General features: G+C 43.9%; 1 protein-coding gene across 1 annotated transcript in view; it reads left to right on the forward strand.

Moving 5' to 3' along the window:
• The first annotated feature begins 1,358 nt into the window (after nucleotides 1-1,358).
• LOC133357689 (phosphorylase b kinase regulatory subunit alpha, liver isoform-like) overlaps nucleotides 1,359-25,852 on the forward strand; it is a 71,653-nt gene continuing 47,159 nt past the window's right edge. Inside the window, 12 exon segments of the mRNA XM_061575782.1 lie at nucleotides 1,359-1,780; nucleotides 7,624-7,698; nucleotides 7,700-7,783; nucleotides 9,897-9,944; nucleotides 10,566-10,734; nucleotides 12,311-12,393; nucleotides 14,365-14,445; nucleotides 15,359-15,457; nucleotides 20,203-20,349; nucleotides 22,799-22,852; nucleotides 24,434-24,556; nucleotides 25,187-25,282. Of these exon segments, the coding sequence (XP_061431766.1) occupies nucleotides 1,703-1,780; nucleotides 7,624-7,698; nucleotides 7,700-7,783; nucleotides 9,897-9,944; nucleotides 10,566-10,734; nucleotides 12,311-12,393; nucleotides 14,365-14,445; nucleotides 15,359-15,457; nucleotides 20,203-20,349; nucleotides 22,799-22,852; nucleotides 24,434-24,556; nucleotides 25,187-25,282 (1,137 nt within the window). The 5' untranslated portion in view covers nucleotides 1,359-1,702.

The raw sequence follows: 25,852 nt of genomic DNA on the forward strand, positions 1-25,852 counted from the left end.
CAAAATACCCAGGCAGGTGCTTGGTTTTGGTGGGGCTGATGGTAAGTTCCCACCTCTTAGTGGCAGCGGCCAGGTTCAGCAGCAGCGCCTCCAACTCCTCCTCTGAGTGAGCAGCAATTACCAGATTATCGGCATACATAACATGGTTGAGCAATAGGGCGCCATCCCTTCACCGCACCCAGGCATCGATCAGCCTCCCTACCAGATGGAAATTCCTCCGGTACAGCTATTGAAGGCTTCACGAACTACGTAGTCGAAATAGATGTTAAATAATATATTTAGAATATATTTGCTTGATTTGGAAAGCACACTGTTATGTAATATATTTAATATGGCAAACAAAGAGAGAGATGTGTTTGTTTGCACTTGTGAAATAACATTCGACACGTTAATATGTCCCTATTAATGTGGAAAAACTCTGCTGCAGTAGTTGCAGCGTTCTGTACACAAGTGTTTTTTCCCCCACTCAATTGCAGATTTCCAAATCGATGTTATCTGTAATAAATGACCATAACAACAATGACAAATAATCTGGTTGTTGAAAAACTCTAAATTATAATGGTTACTCGTTCCGAAAGTCATTCGTGAACCGGTAACCGTTTTCGGTCGAACGTTGGTGCAGTTAATCAATGTACATCAATGCCAAGCACTGGCCTGCACGATTATTTTGACACAAATCTGGCTGTTGCCTGATGATGCTGGTTGTAATTACTGGCGAAACGTCATACTCGAATTGTAAATGTTGTGGGTTTACTCTTCAACACACCGGGATGTATTGTATGGGCAAGGAATTAATACTCTCTGGTTCTTTCGGTAAAGTCACGTAGGTATAAAATAAATCACGACGTTTCGGGCTTGTGTTGCGCCCGATTTATTTCATGAATTCCTGCAGTGACGAAAGCTTCAAATCAAGATTGAGTAAGGAATTGCCACGTTTTGCTGACGTCACACAACTTTACTAATTGTCTTTGTCGCCTGGTGGGGGGTTTAACGACACAATAACATTTTACGCGATCTAACCCAAACACCTCTATTATGGACTATTATTCTGTGATGTGGGCGGTGTTTCTTAAGCTACCGATTTGATGAATTCGCCGATCGGACGACACGATTATCGCGAGGCTCTCAGACCTCACGATATATCGCGACCTCACGGTATATCGCGATATCACGGTATATCGCGATATCACGATATATCGCGACCTCGCGGTATATCTCGATATCACGATAGATCGCGATATCACGATATATCGCGATATCACGATATATCGCGATATCGCGATATATCACGGCCCACGGTTGGGTCGAGGCTGGGGTCACGTGCGCTCGCCGCCACGCCCCCCCCCCCACAGGCCCGAGAGGTTCTCGTTACCGGCGGAGTCGGATTTCTCTGCCTCTCCCCTCATGTCCTTGTTATTCTTAGACCCGTCTCCACGCACGTCCACATCACGCGCGTCATCCGCTTCTTCCCTTTTAGAACCTCATTACTCCGCTACTGTATGCTGCTGCTGCTGCTTCGCGGATATATTAAAGCCGACGGGAGAAAAACACAAAAAAATATCGTAGGCCCCACTCGCATCCCCGGGCTTGCCTAGCTGCCCAGCCGGCCTCCAGCGCGCCCTTTCCCCCATCGCCGCCGCCTCTTACCCCCCCCCCCCCTCTTCACCGTGGCTCGGCAGACGAGGAGGTGCCTGGCTTGATCATGAGGAGCCGGAGCAACTCGGGGGTCCGTCTGGATGGATATGCGCGTCTTGTGCAGCAGACGATCTTGTGTCACCAGGTAATTGCCGCATTTCTGTGATTATCCGCGTGTTATGTTTTTTTTAGCTTGGTTTACTGTGACTGTGGTTGTCTCCACTAACCGCATATGTACGGCCTTTTTAATAAATCCACTGCTGGATGAGGACCCCCCCCCCTCCTCCCCTACCCTACAGCTTGGTGCGGGGTTGGTGAAGGCGGTGGATCATAGACGTGGGAGCTTAGTACAGTACAACACACTTAGCTGTTCTCCGCTCTGCTGCCCAACAACAAGACCCGTCATCAGCCGACATCACCTAGTTTACAACAATACACGGTTGTCGCCCATTCAAGCAATATCCAGGGTCAAATATTTGGCGAGCTGCCGAACTTGGACACATTCCAGCTGATTTGGCCAGAGGCTGTCAACCATTGTGAATTGGCCCAGGCAAGTTTATTGAATTTTGTCTCTGTCCACCCAGGACTTAAACGCGTACACCACCGTCGCTTGGCAGATCGCACGCAGCGGGGTTAAAGCGTGTGGGGGGTGCTTGCGACTCTTCCAAGACGTTCTGGCCAGGGTAGAAGGATCTAATACCCTATGGATCAGGGACCGGGCAACCTTTAAACGAAAAAGAAGAGCCACGTCTTTGACCAAAATAGTTCGAGAGTAGCATCAGACGCAGAGCTATCGTGTACACACGCACGGCAGGTAGGTATACTGCAGATGACAAACAAAGTCTGACTTAAAATAGGTGATGAAATAAATTGCCTCTAGTTAGTCCCCCCCTTAATTATTCTTCAACAATACAATATGACTGTACATCTTGTTTTCACAAAAAATTCAACAGTGACCCATTCCGTGCCATATTTAATCAATTATCTTTACGTTAAATTATGTTTAAGATTTAAGGTTTTTTTCCCCGGCTCCGGAGCCGAAGTTTGCGGGACTCCTTCTCTAGATAGAGGTGTTCTCTAAAGTGGCACGCATTTGCACGGCTGCACCTTTACCGCAAGATTCGATCACATTTTATACACTAAAAATCCGCATCTTAGAATGTGTTACTTTTGTCAAATCCAACATTAAACAGTGGCACAGTGTTTATCCTGGGTTCCACAGGTAACACTCGTGCAACGTGGTATTTTATCCTGTTCTGGCTCCCTATTGTTCAACTTCATAAAATGATATTCTTAGGTGTTTTCGGTAAAGTCACGTAGGTAAAACATCAAAATTAATAAAATAATAAAATAAAATAAAGATCACGACGTTTCGGAGGAAACACAAGTCTCCGTCATCAGGTGGGACAGTCACAGCCAGATCAGCTGCATCAAGTGAGGCAATGATTCAAGATGTAATCCCTTAAAAGCGAGTTGAGGGGGGAGGAGAGGGGGGGGGGTCATCAGAATGTGGTAGCCAATGAATGGCTACCACATTCTGATGACTTGTGTTGCCTCCGAAACGTCGTGATCTTTATTTTATTTTATTATTTTTATTAATTTTGATGTTTTACCTACGTGACTTTACCGAAAACACCTAAGAATATGATTCCTTGCAGTCACGAAAGCTTCAAGTCTAGAATTCATAAAATGAGTTACCTCGTGGGGTAAGCACACGTCAACACTGGGAGACGCAGGCAAACTGGTCGTCGTGTTGCTCACACAGACAGCCCTGAGTTTTTTCCCCCTCATCTATCTGTGGTTGTATTCGGGGGGGGGCTCTTCGATCTCAGTAGTACGTGTGTTTGCATGTGTGTTTTAAGCAGAGGTGTGGACTCGAGTCATGTGACTTGGACTCGAGTCAGACTCGAGTCATGAATTTGATGACTTCAGACTCGACTTGGACTTGCATAACAATGACTTTGTCCCACCTCTGAGGTGTGGACTCGAGTCATGTGACTTGGACTCGAGTCAGACTCGAGTCATGAATTTGATGACTTCAGACTCGACTTGGACTTGCATAACAATGACTTTGTCCCACCTCTGAGCTGGTGTGGACTCGAGTCATGTGACTTGGACTCGAGTCAGACTCGAGTCATGAATTTGATGACTTCAGACTCGACTTGGACTTGCATAACAATGACTTTGTCCCACCTCTGAGGTGTGGACTCGAGTCATGTGACTTGGACTCGAGTCAGACTCGAGTCATGAATTTGATGACTTCAGACTCGACTTGGACTTGCATAACAATGACTTTGTCCCACCTCTGAGGTGTGGACTCGAGTCATGTGACTTGGACTCGAGTCAGACTCGAGTCATGAATTTGATGACTTCAGACTCGACTTGGACTTGCATAACAATGACTTTGTCCCACCTCTGAGGTGTGGACTCGAGTCATGTGACTTGGACTCGAGTCAGACTCGAGTCATGAATTTGATGACTTCAGACTCGACTTGGACTTGCATAACAATGACTTTGTCCCACCTCTGAGCTGGTGTGGACTCGAGTCATGTGACTTGGACTCGAGTCAGACTCGAGTCATGAATTTGATGACTTCAGACTCGACTTGGACTTGCATAACAATGACTTTGTCCCACCTCTGAGGTGTGGACTCGAGTCATGTGACTTGGACTCGAGTCAGACTCGAGTCATGAATTTGATGACTTCAGACTCGACTTGGACTTGCATAACAATGACTTTGTCCCACCTCTGAGGTGTGGACTCGAGTCATGTGACTTGGACTCGAGTCAGACTCGAGTCATGAATTTGATGACTTCAGACTCGACTTGGACTTGCATAACAATGACTTTGTCCCACCTCTGAGGTGTGGACTCGAGTCATGTGACTTGGACTCGAGTCAGACTCGAGTCATGAATTTGATGACTTCAGACTCGACTTGGACTTGCATAACAATGACTTTGTCCCACCTCTGAGGTGTGGACTCGAGTCATGTGACTTGGACTCGAGTCAGACTCGAGTCATGAATTTGATGACTTCAGACTCGACTTGGACTTGCATAACAATGACTTTGTCCCACCTCTGAGGTGTGGACTCGAGTCATGTGACTTGGACTCGAGTCAGACTCGAGTCATGAATTTGATGACTTCAGACTCGACTTGGACTTGCATAACAATGACTTTGTCCCACCTCTGAGCTGGTGTGGACTCGAGTCATGTGACTTGGACTCGAGTCAGACTCGAGTCATGAATTTGATGACTTCAGACTCGACTTGGACTTGCATAACAATGACTTTGTCCCACCTCTGAGGTGTGGACTCGAGTCATGTGACTTGGACTCGAGTCAGACTCGAGTCATGAATTTGATGACTTCAGACTCGACTTGGACTTGCATAACAATGACTTTGTCCCACCTCTGAGGTGTGGACTCGAGTCATGTGACTTGGACTCGAGTCAGACTCGAGTCATGAATTTGATGACTTCAGACTCGACTTGGACTTGCATAACAATGACTTTGTCCCACCTCTGAGGTGTGGACTCGAGTCATGTGACTTGGACTCGAGTCAGACTCGAGTCATGAATTTGATGACTTCAGACTCGACTTGGACTTGCATAACAATGACTTTGTCCCACCTCTGAGGTGTGGACTCGAGTCATGTGACTTGGACTCGAGTCAGACTCGAGTCATGAATTTGATGACTTCAGACTCGACTTGGACTTGCATAACAATGACTTTGTCCCACCTCTGAGGTGTGGACTCGAGTCATGTGACTTGGACTCGAGTCAGACTCGAGTCATGAATTTGATGACTTCAGACTCGACTTGGACTTGCATAACAATGACTTTGTCCCACCTCTGAGGTGTGGACTCGAGTCAGACTCGAGTCATGAATTTGATGACTTCAGACTCGACTTGGACTTGCATAACAATGACTTTGTCCCACCTCTGGTTTTAAGTGCACCTAGCTTGGCGCAAGCGTCGTGGTGACGCCACTACCATTTAGTGGTGAATAGCGGCTGTTGCTATTTGTGCATTCGTTTATACATTCAGTGCTTGTGTAGTTAAATATACACAGATGGTCACATTTGGCATGTCAATTGCTGGTGTACAGAGTAGAATTTTGAAAGTCAAGTCTTGAGGTCAAGTTTTGTTCAAGATAAAATCATCGCCACCAACATTGCAGGGAGGTCAACACCGGTTATTTATGTCGATGAGTTTTATGATAAAGCCATCAAAGTGGAGTTTCCTCCACTCTTAGACCATTTTCACACCAACATGTATTCAAAATCAGGTATAATTTCTATAAGCAGTCGTTTTGTTTTGAAATAGCTTCAATATATTGATCAGGTTCAGAAAACTGAACTTGCACGGAAACTTTGCCACAACAGGACAAATTCTGTTGGATATTAAATTATAATGTTATACCTCTGGATGGATCAGGTCACTGAGCATTCCACAGAAGGTGTTTGGCAATTTTAGTGAATCGGCCAAACAAGCACACACGTACTTGAATTTAAGGAAAACTTGGATGAGGTTAGGGAAGAAATATTCGGTAACAGGTGTGCTGCAACCCAATTTAAGAATTAGGAAGCTCGCAAGGAGCTATGCATGTGTTTTGTGGCTTTAAGCAAACGTGGGATCCTAATAATTTTCAGTGACAACAGTATTCAAATGCACATATGGTCAGTGTTATAGAATCTGTTACGGTTCAACAAAAAAGGGAAGCATTGTTAAACTCATAAATAAGAAGAAATATTGTACATTTCCATGTAATACTGTAATAAATATTGTACAGTGACTAAAACATAAAATAAAGTAACACAAAAAATCTCTTATTTTCACTTACCATGCACGAGTCCTGATGGTGGCTTGCTTGTCAGAATGGGCGTAATGAGTCGCCACAATTACACACACACTGGGGCACTCGGGCACACACACAAAGATCCCTCCTTTAGTCTTAATAGACTTTTGGAGCAAGTGCTGTTAGCGAGTACCAATGAAGGCCAGCACAGCACACAAGGGAGTGGGTGGCTAGCACCACGCCAGGCCGCCCTTGACTCCCCAGTGGTGATGTTTACACACTGCACCAGGTACTCATTTGAGGCTGAGTCGACCGAGGGAAGACCCAGGAACCATTCAGATAATCGTCACTTGTGTTGGTCACGGGAATCGAACTTGAGTCACTGGGTTGGTGCGCAGCGCGCTAATCATTGCACTACCGCTGCCCCACAAACACATGGGGGTGCAAACACACACGCACACAATCACTTTCACACACTCCCACAATAACTTTCACACACACCCCCTTTTACACGCACCCATGTGCACGTGCACACACACAATACACAAAACTCACTCCTAGCGCGAGGCTAACTCATTACATCTTGTGGAGAATCGCTCTGCTGAACAAAATAGTTCCCCGGTTCAGTTTGCAAGTGCGAGTTCGCGTTTTAAGTCTATGTTTAAAAATATATGTAATGGCTCTGTTTCGGAAGTGCAGGTGTTCGTAAGTATTTGATTTTGCGCTTTTATCGCAAGTGCAAGTTGGAAGTGGGAATGTGGTATTTGTAGAGGCCCTTTTTTATTTTTAGTTAATATGCATGAGGCAGGCAATTGTTCATGGTTTTTGTTTCTTGTTTGTTGCTGTTGCACCCGATTCAAGAGCCGAATGGCTCACAGGGCTATACCAAATAAATGAAACTGAAAACTGAAAATTGTGAAGATATGAAATACATATTGCATTTTCAAAGCAGGTGTTGTACTCCATACTGTGATAATAACAGATTGTTAGAAGTTTGGGAAGTGGCAACATCTGGCGAATCTTTTGTGAAGCAATGTCATAGCTGCACAAAGCAGGCTGGGTAGTTTCCACGATGGTGGTTAACAGTGTGTCATGTCCTGTGACATGCGCTTTTGTTCTCGGGCTCCTTGAGAGGGGTTGCATTTTGTAGAGAGTTCCCGGTTAACCCTGTTGACGTTTTCTCCATGACAGAACGCTGTCACAGGGCTGTTGCCCGCCAGCCCAGAGCAGCCGGATGCGTGGGTGCGAGACAATGTGTACTGCATCCTTGGCAGTGTGGGGGCTCGGCATGGCGTACCGCAAGAACGCCGACCGAGATGAGGACAAGGCCAAGGCCTATGAGCTGGAGCAGGTGAGCCTTCGAGCGGCCAGTGTTATGACGACCTGGGATGGAGGTGGTGGGCCAAGCCATCGCAGTTTAAGAAATTCCGTGATGATTCAATGCTGTTCCAAATGCTGTTGCTAAGTTTAGGATATCCTACCCAAACGTGAAACCGTATCGCGCCATGTGCGTCACATTAACATCTGTACTGACTCAGTGCTGAAAGAGCTCTCAGATTTCCTCCTTAGAAATTATGAATATAACAGTTGTTTATGTTTTGAATGTCACCATTTAATAGATGAAATTATAATTATGTTTTTCAGATCTTAATAATGCCAAAATCTAGTTTGAAGTAAACTTAATTCATCCTTTATATTGCACGTACTCTGTTTTTGCCTTGTACTTTTAGCCTTGTTATTCTGTTTTGCTTGTTATGTCTTGCTTGCTGGTTCATCCCACATCAATGCAACCAACGTCCAGGGAGATTTCAACATCAATAATTAGATTTTGGTTATATTTTGTGTCGTGGAAGATAGATATAAGGTATGAAACCAGGCCAAGTATTTCAGTTCAGTGATTCATTTATACTGATATATATCTCCTTTAGGGAGAGGGGGGTCTGCAACCTTGAAATATGTTGGTTCGGAATAATTTTGAGGATCCAAGATGTAACGTTCTTAACCGACCTTACTGGACATCTGTGAAAAAGAGCTTAATAGCTCATCGGATTCCTCCAGTATAAATAAATATTCAGATTCTGATTTGTAATGACAGCACCCCAATTAATACTTTTGTACAAAAAGTTAGGTCTTCTTTAGATAGCTTGTAAATAAGTATGTAACTACTCTTTCCCTGTCGATTCTGAGATTCCAGAGTTGTGTAATCCAAACAAATTAATATACTTTATCTTATTATTTGGGTCTTTCGGTAAAGCCACGTAGATAGATGAATTCCTGCAGTCACGAAAGCTTTAAGTCAATACTTTATCTTGGTCATATAAAGTCATACCTTGCCCAACGCTGTTTTATTGAACGGTTAACTTAACTTATTGACGTACGTTTTCCAGAACACGGGGGTGATATTTCGACTCTACGCAGTTTGACCCTGCTAAGAATGTCCGCATAGAAATGTAGTGCTCGGTCCGCTTGTACGTATGTATGTTGAACTTCTTTTGCACCGATGTAGCTCACTGTGCTTGTAGATTTTGCGGATGAATATCTCGTCGCCATCTTCCCTCCCCAATACTCATGCAGTCTCACCTTTTAATCGTGACCCCTAAGCGTAAGTTGAGCGGTGGTGATTTGAGTTAGAAAACACACAGAAAAGTCAGAACTTTAGTGCAAAAGTTCAGTTGCTAGATACGCTTGCGAGAGGTGAGAATTCTGCATCCGTTGGAAAGGGACTGTGGTGTGAATTGAATTGACTGTGAGAACTATTTATTTACCAAATATGTGTTTTTATATGACATTGTAGCGCACTCCACATGCTCATGCACAACGTAAATGTTCACACATTGCCGCAGGCTTTTAGCCATCCACTCGTTGAGGACGTCAGTCATATGGACACCTTGATGGCTTATCATTAACGTTCAAGTGACCGTGATATACCTAGACAGACCACACTCATTACACCAAACTTGGGCGTTGGTTGGTTCATAAAGATATGGATGAATGGGGAGTACAGTTCGGAGATTCGGTGTTAGGGGCAAGCATCGGGTTGGCAATTTAGTGTTAGGGACGAGCGTTGGCCGTGATTGCCCAGTGCGTGAAGGGTAATGGAGACGGGGCATTTGTATTGAGGTAAAATTGAAAAATAAAGAGTGCACACACATACACACACACACAAGAAAGGGTGACTCGGCATCCTTGATTACAATAACAAGGGGGGACATTGTGTAGAAATAATTAAAAAAGAGGGAGGGGGTGATCATTTCTAACCCAGGAATATAAACCTATTTTTCCCGTAAGGTTGATTATTTGTCGAACACGGTTTCGGCCAACACGGAATTTTCCAGAAACGTAATCGCTGCGTTCCGCGAGGTGTTACTGTACTCAAAGTGGATCCAGTCAACACTTCATGTTTTGTTTGCATAGAGACTGGCAGGCACTTACAAGTGTGTATTGTCTGTTTATGTGTTTGGCAGAGCGTGGTGAAGCTTATGCGAGGGCTGCTACAGTGCATGATGAGACAGGTAAGCCTGCAATTGATCTTCTCAATATACATTCTAAGTGGTGTGTCCTTCATTCAACCTTGTGATAACCAATTGAGATGTATTATTGTTTTGACTACTGGTAGGCTCTGAAATTATGAAATAAACATCCAGATGAAGTAGGATTATTTATGCGATCGAATTATATTATTTGAATTTACTGGTTTCTTTGGTTTCGACGTGAATGTGTAATATGAAACTGCGGGCCATATCCGGCTTAGGAGCCATAGGTTCCCCAGCCCATAGCTATAGGATCTAGCAGAAACTAAGGCACGACGGAGAAATATGGTGCCATCAACAGCACCGCCCATGGTGCTACCGCGTTAAACTGACCTTGACACCACACCTATACTTCGAATGTTTTCCCTCTGGACAGCCTTCTATAAATAGGGCACGTGTGAACCTTGACAGCAAAGCTGCACACATTCCAGCTTTTGAGTAAGCGCTAAGGTCAAGATCAAAATATCATCACGGCCAAAGCCGCTGATGCCACCACCTACACCTCGCCAACGCTGTCTACCCTCGTCCACATTCTGCAGCTGCCGCACAGTTGCCACGCGAGTAAACTGAGAACATGGATTTTACTCGCTCTTCATTTGACAGGTGGACAAGGTGGAGAAGTTCAAGGTGACCCAGAGCGCCACGGACTGCCTGCATGCCAAGTACAACACGGCCACGTGCAGCACGGTGGTTGGGGATGACCAGTGGGGTCACCTGCAGGTGGACGCCACCTCCCTCTACCTGCTCATCCTCGCTCAGATGACTGCTTCAGGTCCGGGACGGTGTTGGGTTTACACTGCCATGTGCCATATTTATAAAAACTATTTTTTCACTTTTTATTTTACGAGGTAAGGCCCACTGAGCTATGTAGCTCTTTTTGAGAAGAGACCTGGCCACAAATGATAGCCCAACGAAGTGGCTTATCATGTGGAAATTTATAGCAGCCATATACTCTAAAGCATGCTTATAAATGTGGAGGGAAAAACCGGAGGTCCCTGGAAAAAAATGCACATGACCACGGGGAGAACAAGCAAATTCCAAATATCCAGGTGCCAGGATTAAACCCACGACGTGTATACCAAGCGAGGTAGTTAACAGCTTGCCACTGTGGCACCCTGATAAGAGTGTTGGGCATGCTGTTTCCATGGAAGGGATGTCACATGGAACCCTTCCTGCTTGTGCGTGTCTGCGTGTGGGGAGTGCTGGCGTAGTGCTTAACTCGCCTGTGCTAGGAATCTGGCGACCTAAGCTCGATTTCCTGCCTCAAGGTAACATCATTGGTGAATATCTGATCTGGTCCTTGGTCACGCCTAGGTCAACTTAGCCTTAAATGATTACCTTGTAAAGTGCATGTATACATAAACACTTCTGGTATGATGTGCCAGCCTTAATAGGTGCTCACAAATAGTACTTTATTTTTCATTGTGTGCATGTGCATGCGCGAGTACTGGGTGTTACAGACAATTGCGATGCCTGATTGCAAAATTATCAGATAGCCATGCAACATCAGGGTGGAGTGATGGCACAATGGTTCGCGCATCGCTATGAACCCAGGGACCGGAGTTTGATTCCCAGGCACTACTAACATCACTGGTGAGTGATATCTGAACCAGGGCACCCCCTTCACCACCCCACACTAATGTGCGGGTTGGGGAGGCCTTCATCCAGCAGTGGATTGATAGAGCTGTACATCACGTTGTTCGATTGGTATTGCAACCCTGTATTGTTGGTATTGGCCCATTGCCATGTTCAGTTCTTAACCACTTATGTCACCAGTGGTAACTGCAGTCTGAGCTCAGCCTGGTCTTCTGCTAATATTACTTGACCTTGAATTATGTACTTTCTGCTAAGTTGTAAAAACCATGGCAAAAAAATAGAGGCAGTTGGTAATTATGAATTCCATCACCATCACAGGTTGAACATTCCAGCTTGCCTTGGAAGATTGTGTTCGTGTCTTTGGCTTCAAACCTCTTTAAAGTATAATTGATTTCGCACCTCCGATTAGCACAGTTGGCTATGCATGGTGTGAAAGAAGTTCAACATACATAAAATGCAGTTTAATCTGTTCAACTGGGTTAGAAGTCAAGAGACTAGCATAGTATAATTGCAACAGTGACCCAGGTCACCAAAATGACAAAGGCAAAAAAATAAAATAATACAGCAATGAAGCAAATATAAATCAGGAAAAAACAACTGCTTAAACTTTTTCACTTTTCTGGCTATGTATTCAATAGCTAAAGCCTATGAAATATGCTCATCAAATACCTCCCCACTTTGAGATATTTGAATGATTAATTCTGCAGTCTAAATTCTCATAATTCTCCGTTTGTTGTGTTTGTGCTTTGCAGGACTGAGAATTATTTTCACACTGGATGAAGTGGCCTTCATACAGAACCTGGTGTTTTACATTGAGGCAGCATACAAAGTGGCGGTGAGTGTCTTATGCAGTCATCTTTTAAAAGCTTAAGATTAAATGCAACAATATACATCAGTTCCTTGAGCAGCTGAGTCGACTCGATTTTGGCCTCTTTTCTCGCAGAACTTGAATTCATGAACAAGTCAAGTTGGTTAAAAAAAAATTAACCCGTAAAAACAAAGTTTTTCACTATAAATCCTTTATATGCGTGGCAGCTAGAGTTCTCTCGTCTTCTGGCTTGAGATGGCTGCCACCTATGGGTCAGATGATTGCCTGGCACCATTAAGCAATTGGTAATTAAATATATATATTTTTTCCTAAAAAGTGGAAAATTTAGGAAAAAAATTTCACGAAAATTAATTGTCACGCACAACGAGTCTGTGTGGAAAATGTCAGCTCGATTGGATCACGGGAAGTGGGTTAAAAAACGACCGAAAGATTTGCACGGTCATAAGCGCGCAAGCAAGCAAGCAAGTGAACTTAATATAAAGGATTTAAGAAGTGGCATTTCCATTTTTTTTCCAAATGTATCCTAGTCATCACGTGAGTTAGGAAAGTCAGTACCGAGGATGTCTAATTATATACGTTCTGTCTGTCCATTACATATTCTGACATAGGGAATTCATGCCAACCCAATAAACAAAATCGTCCCTGAGAATTCGGGCTCCAGCCCAAATTGGAAGCCAACTCGATATGTCTAAAACACATGGATACAGCAGAAAGTACAAGGTTGGAGGCTGAGAGCAAGTGCAGGAAAATTTATTGTTGTACAGAAATCTCTCTGTTTAACGCGGTGGATGCGTTCCTGAAAAGTGCCGCATTAAGCGAAGAATGACTGTACTCAATCCCATTTGTGAGATGAAATGGGCATGTAGTCATCACATGGCGGCCAATTAACTGAGATGAGGGTACGCTGCATATACTGTATCATTCCGTGTGCTGTATCACCTTACTGCTCAACCACACAGCAAAGGAAAGTAGTTTGACGTCGACCGCTCAGAACCCGCTTTTTAATTGGCGTGTTCCACCTTGTGCGAAAAGTGTTCCCAAATAGAAGAACCATATTGTTGCAAAAATGTGTTGTGTTATCACACGTTAAGCGAGAACTTTCCATACTGCACTTCTATGCCACTGTGTCTCTGCTCCTTGCCTTCAATATTCACATGGACCAGCGGTGGTGAAGCATGGTAAAAAAAACTGCTATTCATGCGGCGTTTAGAACGTCCCCCGTCAAATGGGCTGTACTTGTGCATATTTCATAGTGTTCGTTGAAGGATTTTAGGAATTTCTTCTTGTGACCATGAACAGTTAATCAGGATTGCTGTCTGGCAACATATGACAGATGTATTCTAAACCTCAAACTTAAAACCGCAAGCTTCAAGAATTTGAAAGGGAACCATAAGAGCAGCGTCACACAGTAGGAAGGCATGCTTCTAAAAATGAATGTCCTAATTTATTGATTACTTTAAGGGTGATGCTGAATGTACAAATCAAGTACTAGTGTCTACTGTAATGGCTGTTATGATTATAGAATTAATACTTCTTAATCTCTTTTTTTTACCATATTGCTCCTGTAAGGTCATTGGTTCAGATCTCCTTCTTGGTTCTTTCGGTAAAGTCACGTAGAAGGGAAATAATAAAATAATAAAAATAAAACAATACAATTAAATTCTCACGACGTTTCGGCCACAACACACAGCGCTGTCTTTCCGACAGCTCTGTTTCTTCACCTGAGGACGGCTGCTTGTGTTGTGGCCGAAACTTCGTGAGAATTTTAGTTTTATAATGTTTTATTATTATTGTATTATTTTCCTTCTACGTGACTTTACCGAAAGAAGATGAATCCCTGCAGTCATGAAAGCTTTAAATCGAAATTTGGTTCAGATTTATTCTACACTTTATACTTCATGTGGTGCTCCGTGGCTTTGCAAGAAGAGGAATTCTCAGTGGTGTTGATGCACTAATGCTGCACTTCTCCTGCTTAAGGATTATGGGATGTGGGAGAGAGGTGACAAGACCAACCAAGGCATCCCTGAGCTCAATGCCAGCTCCATTGGCACTGCCAAGGTTTGTGCAACAAAGCGTTCAACTACAGTAAAACCTTGGATTGCGAGTAACTTGGTCTGCGAGTGTTTTTCAAGACGAGCAAAAATTTTAAGTAAATTTTTATTTGATAAACGAGCGAGGTCTTGCAATACAAGCAGTACGTATACGCTTTATTTGCCGAGCGTCACGTGATCACAACTGATATACGAGTGCTTTGATCTTCGAGTGCTTTGGATTACAAACACGTTTCCGGAACGAATTATGCTCGCAATCCAAGGTTTTACTGTACTTGGTTTTAACTTTCTGTAGCCTGACACTGTTTTGTTGACTTGCGCAAATATTTCACAGGGGCACTGGATGTGACATGGTCGAGCAGTAGTGCGTTTGTCGATTTTCGCAGAGGTTTGTGATTGAAGCCCAGTAGTTCCCCCCTCCCTCCCTGGTTAATGCTACAGGTGTATTAACAATATATACTATGTGCCAAATGCTTTACAGTGGATGTGGAAATAGCCCATGACCTTGTTGGTTAAAGGCCACTTGTGCCGGCATCATGGTCCAAATGGGGAATTTTGTTAAACTGCATAGCAGCGTCACCCCTGCGAGCAGACTTCACCCATCTGTGAAACATAGTGACTTCACCGTAGCTATTGTGTATAAGGCACAAATACTAAATGTACTATATTGTTCTTTAAGATTCATGACCACGACGATCAAAACAAATGTTTTACTAAATATAAGCATCAGATATGCACTATCATAATCCAATTGTTTGCATTGTTAATGGATGCTTTCAGTCAGTGACACCATATTGCATGGGCAAAGACACAAGCCACACTTTTCTCCGTCGTCTCATCAGTGTTGCACTCTGGTCTCGTGGATTAAACGTCACCTTAGTGTTTCGAAGCAGCCCAACTCTGCCCTCTTTCACTCGCAGGCTGCGCTGGAGGCCATCGACGAGTTGGATTTGTTTGGAGCACATGGGGGCCCCAAGTCCATCATCCATGTGCTTCCTGACGAAGTCCAGCACTGCCAGGTAAAGGCCCTAAACAAGCGGAATGATTTTCCTTCGCATCTGTCAACGCTTTCGTGTCCAGAACTTGTAAAGCGCTAGCTAGACAGCTGTGTGAGAAAGCTGATGAGTGACATTTTGATCAGTTCGTTTCTGTGTCTCCACACGTTTTGAACGTTGTCCCATATTTTATAATGAGTGCTCTTTGGCCAATAGTTGCTACTCATTGAGAACTGCTTTTTGTGTTTAGTTTCTTGCCTTTATCCTTCACCTCCGATTAACACGGTTGGTTACGTACGGTGCAAAAGAAGTTCAACATACATATATAATCCATCGGCATTTGCTTCATGAGCCTGACTGCTGACAGCCTATTTGGATATCAAATAGTGGAGGCACAAAACGGGGTTCTGGCTTCGCTTTTGATGAATGGAATAACTGCTAAATTATTTTACTCAGAGTTCAGCTATATTACGACTGCAGCTGCTTGGTAATTTTTTACAACCTTAGCATTAAGCTAAGCACATTATCAGCTTTTTAAATATTGCATGAATGTAAATGAGTAGATGTGTTGTCATATATCTATTAATCAATTTATTTTAATGATGATGAAGCTCACATTTTACATGTGTCACATTGCATGTGTAAGAGTCAATGATTTTGTATTCACATACCTTGTGATCTCTAAAACTACTGGAGGTTGCTATATTTTCCTCTGTGTAAATAAACAATGATATCTAAATGTTCCCCTAATCGTGACCCTGAATGGGAAGGAGCTGAGCGATTCCGAACATTGTTCATGTGCAGCTCTTTTTTAATCCACTAGTGGATGAGGGCCTCCCCATACCATGTCGGTTACGGGGGTTATATTACTATACTTCGCCACGATGGTCAGTGTGGGTTGGTGAAAGCGTATAAGCACAGCACAACAATTAATTCGCTGCATTGTCCTCTCCTGCCTCTCTCCGAGCCTGCAGCAGGTATATGCCTCTGACAGGAGTTTTACAACTCCTTGCGGCTTCTATTGATAAATTAAAGTTTATTATTGTTTACAATTCTGAGTAGGTATTCGATGAATTGTACAGATTCAGGGTCGTGATTAAATTCAGGAATTGATATTTTTTGTCACTTTTTTCTCCCTCATTTGTATTCGTCTTACCATCTCGTTTGTACAGTTTGGTCCACTTTTTACCAGTATGTAGTTTTCACGTATCTTATGCATATGATTTACAAAGGTCATAAATAATGTATTCTTTTATGGACAGGACAATATTATCCTTGTATTGTGAATGTAAGAATCTATTTTAAATAACAGATATGCCTCGCCATTAGGCACAAGACATGCATAGAAGCATGTGACCTTATACAGCTTGACAGGGATATATGAGGACCGAAAATATGAGAGCGGTTGAAGTCCGCTTTTGAGAAGACACAAATAATATGGAATTCGAAGGCCTAAGGAGATGCCACCTGTATATGACAGAAGGAACGGAGGGAGGCCGTGTTTGACTTGGAAAGATGCATTGGAATGAGATATGAGGGCAGCGGACGCCACGGGAGGAGAGGCGCCGAATAGGAGTACGTGCAGAGGAGAGATCTGAGCAGCCGATCCGATGCAGTTGTGGGACTTCTGGCTTAGACGGAGGAGAAGTTGAAGTGCGCTGCCAATGTGGTTGTCCATTAGGCAGGGTACTTGACGATGCTCCTGGGCCTCGAGGCATTCGTCTGGGTCACGTCAATATCACCACCAGGAATAACTTGCGCCAAAAATAAATGTCGACCGGAGGAGGGTGGCTTCTTAGAAAAGTGTGGCACGTTACTAAATGTAACGTCACTCGGCAAGCGTGCGGTCAGGAGATACGAGTACAGTGAATTCATCTCTGTCTCAGGCTTGTCCGATTTGAATTAGTTGTGATGTTGGACAAGCGACAGATTGTTTTCTCCTGAAACCCTGTGCTTGGTGTCACCGTTCTTTTATAAAACCGCCTTGCAAAGGTCCTTGAAAACTGGGGTTTTGTGAATTGCTGTACCAGCTATAGGTCCTATTGGTATATCAAATTGAGAAGGGCCATTTCCGGATATATGACACCTATTTCTATTTTTTCCCATTTTTATTTTTAAGGCAGTGTCATTGACGATTATGCTGAGTTTTCCTTTGCCATCATGCGTTAAGGTTGCGTTTTTCAATCTTTTATATTTAGTTCTTTTTGGCATGTAGAACATGCAAAGTCAAGGTGTCCCCCATGCTCGAACAAGTGGTTTGGAAGTGTAGAACCTTTTCAGTCTTGAGTGAATTTTGTAATGGTCTTGTTTATTTAATAGGGATGAGAACTTCCCATCATCATGAGACTTTCATTTGTAAAGTCTCAATTTATGAGGATCAACATTCAGTAGTTGTTTTTCCAATGCTTTCTACTCCTTCGGCCACCCGAAATGCACTTGTCGCGCTTAGCCACCCGGGCATGCTAGGTTTAATACAAAATTACAAAAATGTTCAAAACATTTAAAATAATAACATTTAAAAAAATAGTGCGCAATTATGAAAAAATAAGAATAGGTTTTATTCTTTCTGGAAATGAAACGTGTTAAAATGTTCAAACACCAAATAGAAACCTTTTTGTAAGTAATCATTTCGACAGTAACCACACGTACTTGTGGTGAACATGCAAACAAACGTGCTCTGATAATAGATGCATTATCTTTTAGACTGATTGATCTACAATGGAGACAACCTTCTTTAGGATGTAGCCTCACCAGTGTCAGACCAGAGAACGGCAAAAGGCTAGCAGTACAAAGACAATGCATTATCAGAGCATTTATAGCTTGGGGTGAGCAGCTACAAAATGGGACCTTTATGGCAGTATTTTTTTTTTGTACGCAGTTGTTAACAGCTACTCGGCATGGGAATGGGGGAGAATAGCACTCGCAAAGCCAGTGGAGAAATTACATAACCCTACCCCCGCGTTTGCATGGCTAGTTCACCGCATGCCGGACCTTGGCCCATGCCAATTTGGTGGCACACTGCGCTCAGCTGTGTCCGCAGAAACCACCGTGGCCTTATTCCTTTCTGTGCCTCTGTCCCTCCGCCTAGGGAGATCCAGTGTTGTATCACGTGAGGTTACACAATGGTGAACCAACCTCCAACTAGGCAGGAATGTTTGGTAAGGTGGTGTGGTGGAAGGAGGGAATGGATGTTAAAAAAACAACAACTTTGTGTTGGACGCATGGGAATGTGAGCTTAGGTAAATATTTTATATGTAGAAATCGTTACATACGTTTTTAAGCTACTGGTAACTCTGCTTCTTTTCTTCTTTATGTTTTTGCTCAAATCTTGACTTGTCATTCCTAAAAACATCTGGTTTGGGTGGAGAGAAGCCTTTTCTATGTCTTTGTGCTCATAATCACTCACTCATGAGATGTTTTTTTTTCCACATGAGCATGCGAATGGTCTCATTTTTAATACAATTGTTGCCTTACCTCCTTAGCGCCAATGAGCAAGAGACTCCAAACTCAAGCCTTGATGGCAGCATTTATTTTGAAGGTCTCTTGTGACCTTAGGTCACATGTCAGAACTGACACTATTCTGTAGAATCTTATGTACAGCAGTTATCAGGAGCAGGGGCATCTTACTTAATATTTATTTCTACTTTTGGCCCAGTTTTATCCCCGATATGCTAACAGCGTCGTGGCATGAGAATAACTTATTCGGAACTCTCGCAGATCAGTGAATCTGCTCCGTGCTAGATAACAATCTGCTAAGGGAGATTTAATGGAATAGATTACCTCATATCCACGCCAGGGCCAGATTCCCCCCACTTATGCCCTGCTTCAAGGACAAATGATGGTCACATTATGGTTGACTCGATGTTTTATATTCAGTGCAGACATCGGTTGCCGGGCTGAGACCATCAGCTTGCCACACTTGATGAGGGACCCACGTTAATCACGGGCAGCTGCCTGGTTTGAATCCCAGGACCTGAGTGGTGCCAGATCAGCGCTGCAACCTCTGAGCCACTGTGCCACCTCTGAGGAATGGGAATCCTAATATTTTACAACTGCAGGCCTCTTCCTGCCCATTGATTGGACACTGGTGTGTGTTCACTTACAAATTGATCAAACGTCAATTTGTTAGTAAACACATACCGTACCTCCGATTAGCACGGTTGGCTGTGTATGGTGAGAAAGAAGCTCAACATACGTGCATACATGCAAACAAACCTCGTATATACGAAATATTATCTCTGTTCTGAAAAACGTACCTCAATAAATAAACCGTGTATAGCTTAAACACAAGTTTGGTAAAACAGCATTTGTCAAGGTATGACTGTACATCAAATATCTGGGGGTATCAATCTCGAGATACCCAATTAATTCACTGACTGCCAATCTACTCTGCCACATTTATAGGCTACTTAATTATCTCAGCATCTCAAAGCACCTTGCATCACAGCTCATCTCAACCATTCCATTGCCCTACGGCAGCCTATCCTAGGGGATACCCAGTGGCAACCTCCCCTGTAAGTCACAAGGTTTATGCAGCATTGGCCTGTTTGTTTGAATACTGTATTCTCTGGATTATAAGACACACTTCTTTACTCAGTATTTTAAAGCAAAAGTCGGGGGTGTGTCTTATATGGGAAAATTGTGTGTGTGTGTGACCAATTTGTATCTGGCCACACACACACAATTCTGTCAGTGTATGATGCAATTTTTCCCCTTCGCTGGCTCAATGATCCGTGTGTTTCGTTGCGGGCGGTGTTGTGACGGAGCAGTCGATCCTGCACTCCATGCTGCCACGGGCGTCCACGTCCAAAGAAATCGATGCGGGGCTGCTTTCCATCATTTCCTACCCCGCGTTCGCCGTCGAGGACATAGACCTTGTGATGATCACCAAGGATGAGATCACCTCCAAGTTGCAGGTGTGTACGCCTGGGTGAGAGTGCCGAATATCCGGACAGGTGCTGGGCCTCCCATAGGTTGACTGGGTCTTAAATAAGTACCTGGTGCAGTGGGTACAACACCAACACGAGGGAGAGAAAGGTGACCGGGCACGGTTCTCACTCGGAGCACTTGCTCCAACAGCCTGAATAAGCTATACGGGGAATCTTTGTATGTGTGTGTGTGTAAACCAGGGGTGGGGAACCTCTTCTTATTGAGGACCGAATGTCTTTCAAATGCCTTTGGTGGGCGACATTTATAACAGACACCTCACTTAGCTGTGTTACTGCACCTCAGATTAGCACGGTTGGCTAAGTAAGGTGCAAAAGAAGTTCAACTTGATACTGCAAGAGGCCAGCTGAAGCTCTACGTCTCAAGTTGGAAGCTCTACGTCTTACGAGGCAAACAAGTGGTCGCGAACCCAAGTGAGGCCCGACCCTTCGTAGCAGTAACTCCTCTGTATAGAGTAGTTAGCTGGGTGGTCACCACCCTAGGCTGTATCTGGTGAAGGGGCAGTTACCCCTTTGTGTTGCGTGTTACAAATAAATGTGTTGCCTCTAAAAAGGAACAACGTCTGCGACTCAGTTGGACTCACTACACCTGTATAATTGAATGATAATAACAATACAGGGTGATCCATTTATAGACAACACAATGATTTATGATGATCCTCATCTTGCGCTTCATTGAATGATGAGGGAAACGTCAGACTGGCTACTTCCTTCTTCCACACCTCCGAGAAGCGCGGTTCGGCGACATTCGTTGGTAAAGAAGTTCAACATACATACGTGCAAAACATCTAATACCTATTGATGCTATTTTGGAGCGTTGAAATGAAATACTGTTTTCTCCATAATTTATCACTATTATATTTCGGGTGGTATCCATAACAACAAACTAAAATTATTCATGCACCTATAATGTAACAAATGACTCTGAGCACAGAATTACTTACGAAGACTGCGAAGGGGAAGGAGAGAAAGGAAGCACCCACTCGCTCACCAACCCAACCGCTCACCCACTCACTCGCACATCCACCCACCCACTCACAAAGATCCCCCGTATAGCCTTAACAGACTGTAGGGGCAAGTGCTGTTGGCGAGCACCTCTGAAGGCTGGCACAGCGCGTGAGTTGGTGGCTCGCCAGCACCAAGCCTGACGGTCTTTGTCTCCCTCGTGGGGTTGTTTTACACAACCCACCAGGCACTCATTGGAGGCTGAGTCGACCTCACACAGCCACGCGCCAACTCGCCCAACAACAATAACAACAACCGCCTTTCGCCATTAAGTGGTGGTGATGTCACCATGGAGGTTGTTTCATGCTAGGTACACTTTGAGGCCAAGTGAAGTTTCGAAGGGTGACTTGAAAGAGCTCACAGCACAGACACAGGTGGTATGGGTTGATTGATTGAGATGACGGCAGATGCACCACCTGTGCTCTCCACTGTGCCAACTTGCTATGTTTCACCCTATCGGTGCTCTGCTTGTGGTTGTGAGCGTTGCTCCTCCGCCCCACTTGCTCAAACACTCACTTACCCACCCACCCACTCACCGACCCACTCACCCATTCACAGAAAGGTAATTATAGTAGAGTTTAAGGCTCGCTTGAATACTAATGTTTTGAGGAGATACTTGCAAGCCGAGAGAGAAGGAATCAAGCAGAGAGTTGGGGTGTTTTCGCTAACAGTTTACAGTAGAACCCCTCTTAACGAGCACCCCTGTTAACGACTAATCGCTTAACGTCAGGCCTCCATAGAGCCCAATGTGTTCTCTTACCGACCATTCCCCTGTTAACGACATGCTGTTGTTGGTACAGTAAATATTAATTAATGCATTGATTAACCATGTTTATTTTAATAGTATGTGTTTATAATGTTCGCATATTTATGTATTCATATCTATTGCTTAAATTTTTTACAGTACGTTTTTGGGGTAAAAAAAACTTTCAATGCTATGGGAACGAATTAAACCTTTAACATGTATTTACTATATTTGCTTAATGACCAAATCACTTAAAGACTGGTTTTCAGGTAGCCAATTACCATTGTTAAGAGGGGTTCTACTGCATTGTAATCGAATCATAATTTAATAATTGAATCATTGCTGTGAAATAACATTGACCCTGGTCTCTAATGCAGTGTTTCTTAACCTGGGGTGCACACCCCTTGGGGGTGCAATATGTTCTTTCTGGGGGTGCCAAACATGCCATATTTTTTTTAGAAGGTAAATCATCGAAATACAAATTAAGCATGGGAACGCAAGTACAATGACTTTTCTTCTTCAATGCCTTTGTTTTATCAAACCTATATGTATTAACATTTTTTTTCACGATTGACACCCAAAGGGGTGCAAGGCTGCAGTAAAGGTTAAGAACCACTGGTGTAAATTAATGGTTGGTGCCGCCCCCCTTCTCTCCGTTACTCCCTTCAGGGCCGCTATGGTTGTTGTCGCTTCCTCAGAGACGGACACAAAACCCCGCGAGAGGTGAGCTCACAAAATATACGTCTCTGGCTTGGACGTGACTGCGGGTGATAATTGTGCCTATTGGTAAACTAGTGGGAAGTACCCAGCATTTTCCGGGCGAAAAAGACACACATCGACTTACACACACACACACAGACATCGACCCACACACCCAAACACATCGACCCACACACCCAAACACATCGACTTGCACACACACACACAGACATCGACCCACACACCCAAACACATCGACCCACACACCCAAACACATCGACTTACACACACACACACAGACATCGACCCACACACCCAAACACATCGACCCACACACCCAAACACATCGACTTGCACACACACACACACACAGACATCGACCCACACACACACAGACATCGACCCACACACTCAAACACATCGACCCGCACACCCAAACACATCGACTTGCACACACACACGGACACAAACACGCACAGTGACTTACACACACACATTGACTTACACACATTGACTTACACACACACACACGGACTTACACACACACATGGACTCATACACACACATCAGACTCACACATCGACTTACACACACACATACATGGACTCACACACATACATGGACTCACACACACATGGACAAAAAAACGCACACATCGACTTACACACGCACAAATTCACTTTCACACGCACGTCGACTTACACACACACTTATGGACTTACACACACAAACAAATGGACTCGCACACACACATCGACTCACACACATGCACACATCGACTTGGACACACACATCGACTTAGACACACACACATCGAACCCCACGGTTTGCGAGCCAAATCTTTCGCAAGTTTATGTCGACAGACAGATGGACAGACAGACAAAAAAATGCCTTTTATAGGTAAGACGATGAGGCACAAATGATAAATGTTGAATCACGAATGGAAATTGCTCAGTTATGAATGATAAATACAGAGTGATAATGACTTTTAAGGTGTGATTGCTGAATACCGTTTGTTTGATAATGTCCCAATCTGGAATGATGGTTACCAAGTGTACATGTACTTGCAATGTTTTTTCGATTTTATGATCAATAATAAAAACTAGACACAAAACTTTGGGTCTAGACACGAAATTTCGCATGATCTGAAAAGAAAAATACTTTGTAATTCTACTAAAATATGATGTCACTTAAAGCGACATCACCCGTCACGTTTGCTTTCTCCCCTCCAAAAGTGGTCACATGGCATTTTGTGATGCCATTTAAGAAGATGTGTTAAATGTTTACATAATCCAGAAGTACAAAATTGTCCTTAAAAATCATAAAACTCAAAATGTTTTAAATGTGGAACCCACGTCTAATGTGTACATGTGCAGCTCTTGGGAAATCTACTGCTGGATGATCAAGTCCCCACACCATGTGGGCCGTGTGGGTTATTTTATTATACTTCACCACGCTGGTCAGTGTGTGTTGGTAAAGGTGGGTGGGTAGAAGACTAGAAGCACTACAACAATTGAATTTTGTTGCACTGATGTCTGCCACCAAGCTGAATTGATGAATGTTAAATTCCACGTTGCTTGGTGTGGCGGATGGCTTGCCCACTAGGACCCAAGCCGTCTGTACTACGAGCCTGCCGAGCTCAAGCTGTTTGAGAACATTGAGTGCGAGTGGCCAGTGTTCTGGACATACTTCATCATCGACGGCGTCTTCATGAACAACCACGAGCAGGTAAAATGACGACAATGACCTCCTCGGCTGCTGCCTCAATATGTTACAAGCCAGTCGGACACACAGAATTCTTCAGTGGTTACCAGACCCTAGACATATAAATATTCACAGGTCTTTGTTGGTCGTGGGGGTTGTTTGACCATACATTACGGACTGTTTGTTTGTTTTCCCCATGGGTTTTCTCTGGTTTCTCCCACAGTAAATAAAGAATATTTTTGTTATATAACTGGAATTGGCAAAACATCCCAATACAACAAAAACTACTTGCAAATTATTCAATTGGGATTACACATACTAACATCCCCGCCTCCTGTGAAAACCTGGCAGGACTTTCCTAAAAAAAGTGTATTGAGACTTGGTGAGGTTTTCATGGGTAAACAAGCGTCGTAATAATGATAAAAATAATACATCACCACGCTGGTCAGTGTGGATTGGTGAAGATGGGGAACCAGGACCGGTTCAGATATGACCTGTCTCTGGGATTACCTCTGGTAGGAATCGAACTCAGGTGGCGGGGTTCACTGCGCCGTGTGTTGCCACCACTCCACCCCGCTGCCTATGGTTACAAAGAGAGATTGAATAATTGTACAGGCATTTTGAGCCGTACTAATGCAAGTGTCGTGCTTATAGGTTGAGGAGTATCGAGAAGCCTTGGAGGCCATCCTCGTCCGAGGGAAGAACGGGCTGCGGTATCTGCCGGAGCTGTACTGCGTACCCCCTGACAAGGTGGTGCACGAAGCTCAACGCTAAAACACCAATAGTCGCGTCCGGGGGTGACTCGGAGCTCCCGAGTGCTGCGCCGGCATTTCTGACCACCCTGGGTTCGAATCCGGGCAGCCGCCTGTGTTTAAACCCGGTTCCCAAGTGTAGCTCATGAACGCTTTCCGACTCAGGCTGGTTGCCAAATCAGAAATCCAGTACCACTTAAGATAGCAAAACGTGAGTCGTACTGATTTATTTATACGGCCAATAAGAGTTAACTCATCGCTTCACATGGTAATCACATAGGTCACTGTTGTTGGCCACATGTAGAAATTAGAGTGAGTGAAGTAATGCCACCTCATGCAGTACTGACAAGTTAAATATCTGGTCTGGGCTCATGGGACTGTAAGGTTGAAAACTTTAATGAATTAGATCTGGCTGTCTGTCTGTAGCGGGTGGCACGGTAACTCTCGTAAATATAATCCAATGCGTTACATTTCATATAAACCTGTGCTATTAGGAACTAAATCAAGAAAGAAAAAAAACTCCCCAAAAGTTAAGAGTAATACTTACATTTTATTGAGCGTCATATAT

This window comes from Lethenteron reissneri, chromosome 59, assembly GCF_015708825.2.
Source record: "Lethenteron reissneri isolate LAM-NWPU_2019-01 chromosome 59, ASM1570882v1, whole genome shotgun sequence".
NCBI classification, from domain to species: domain Eukaryota; kingdom Metazoa; phylum Chordata; class Hyperoartia; order Petromyzontiformes; family Petromyzontidae; genus Lethenteron; species Lethenteron reissneri.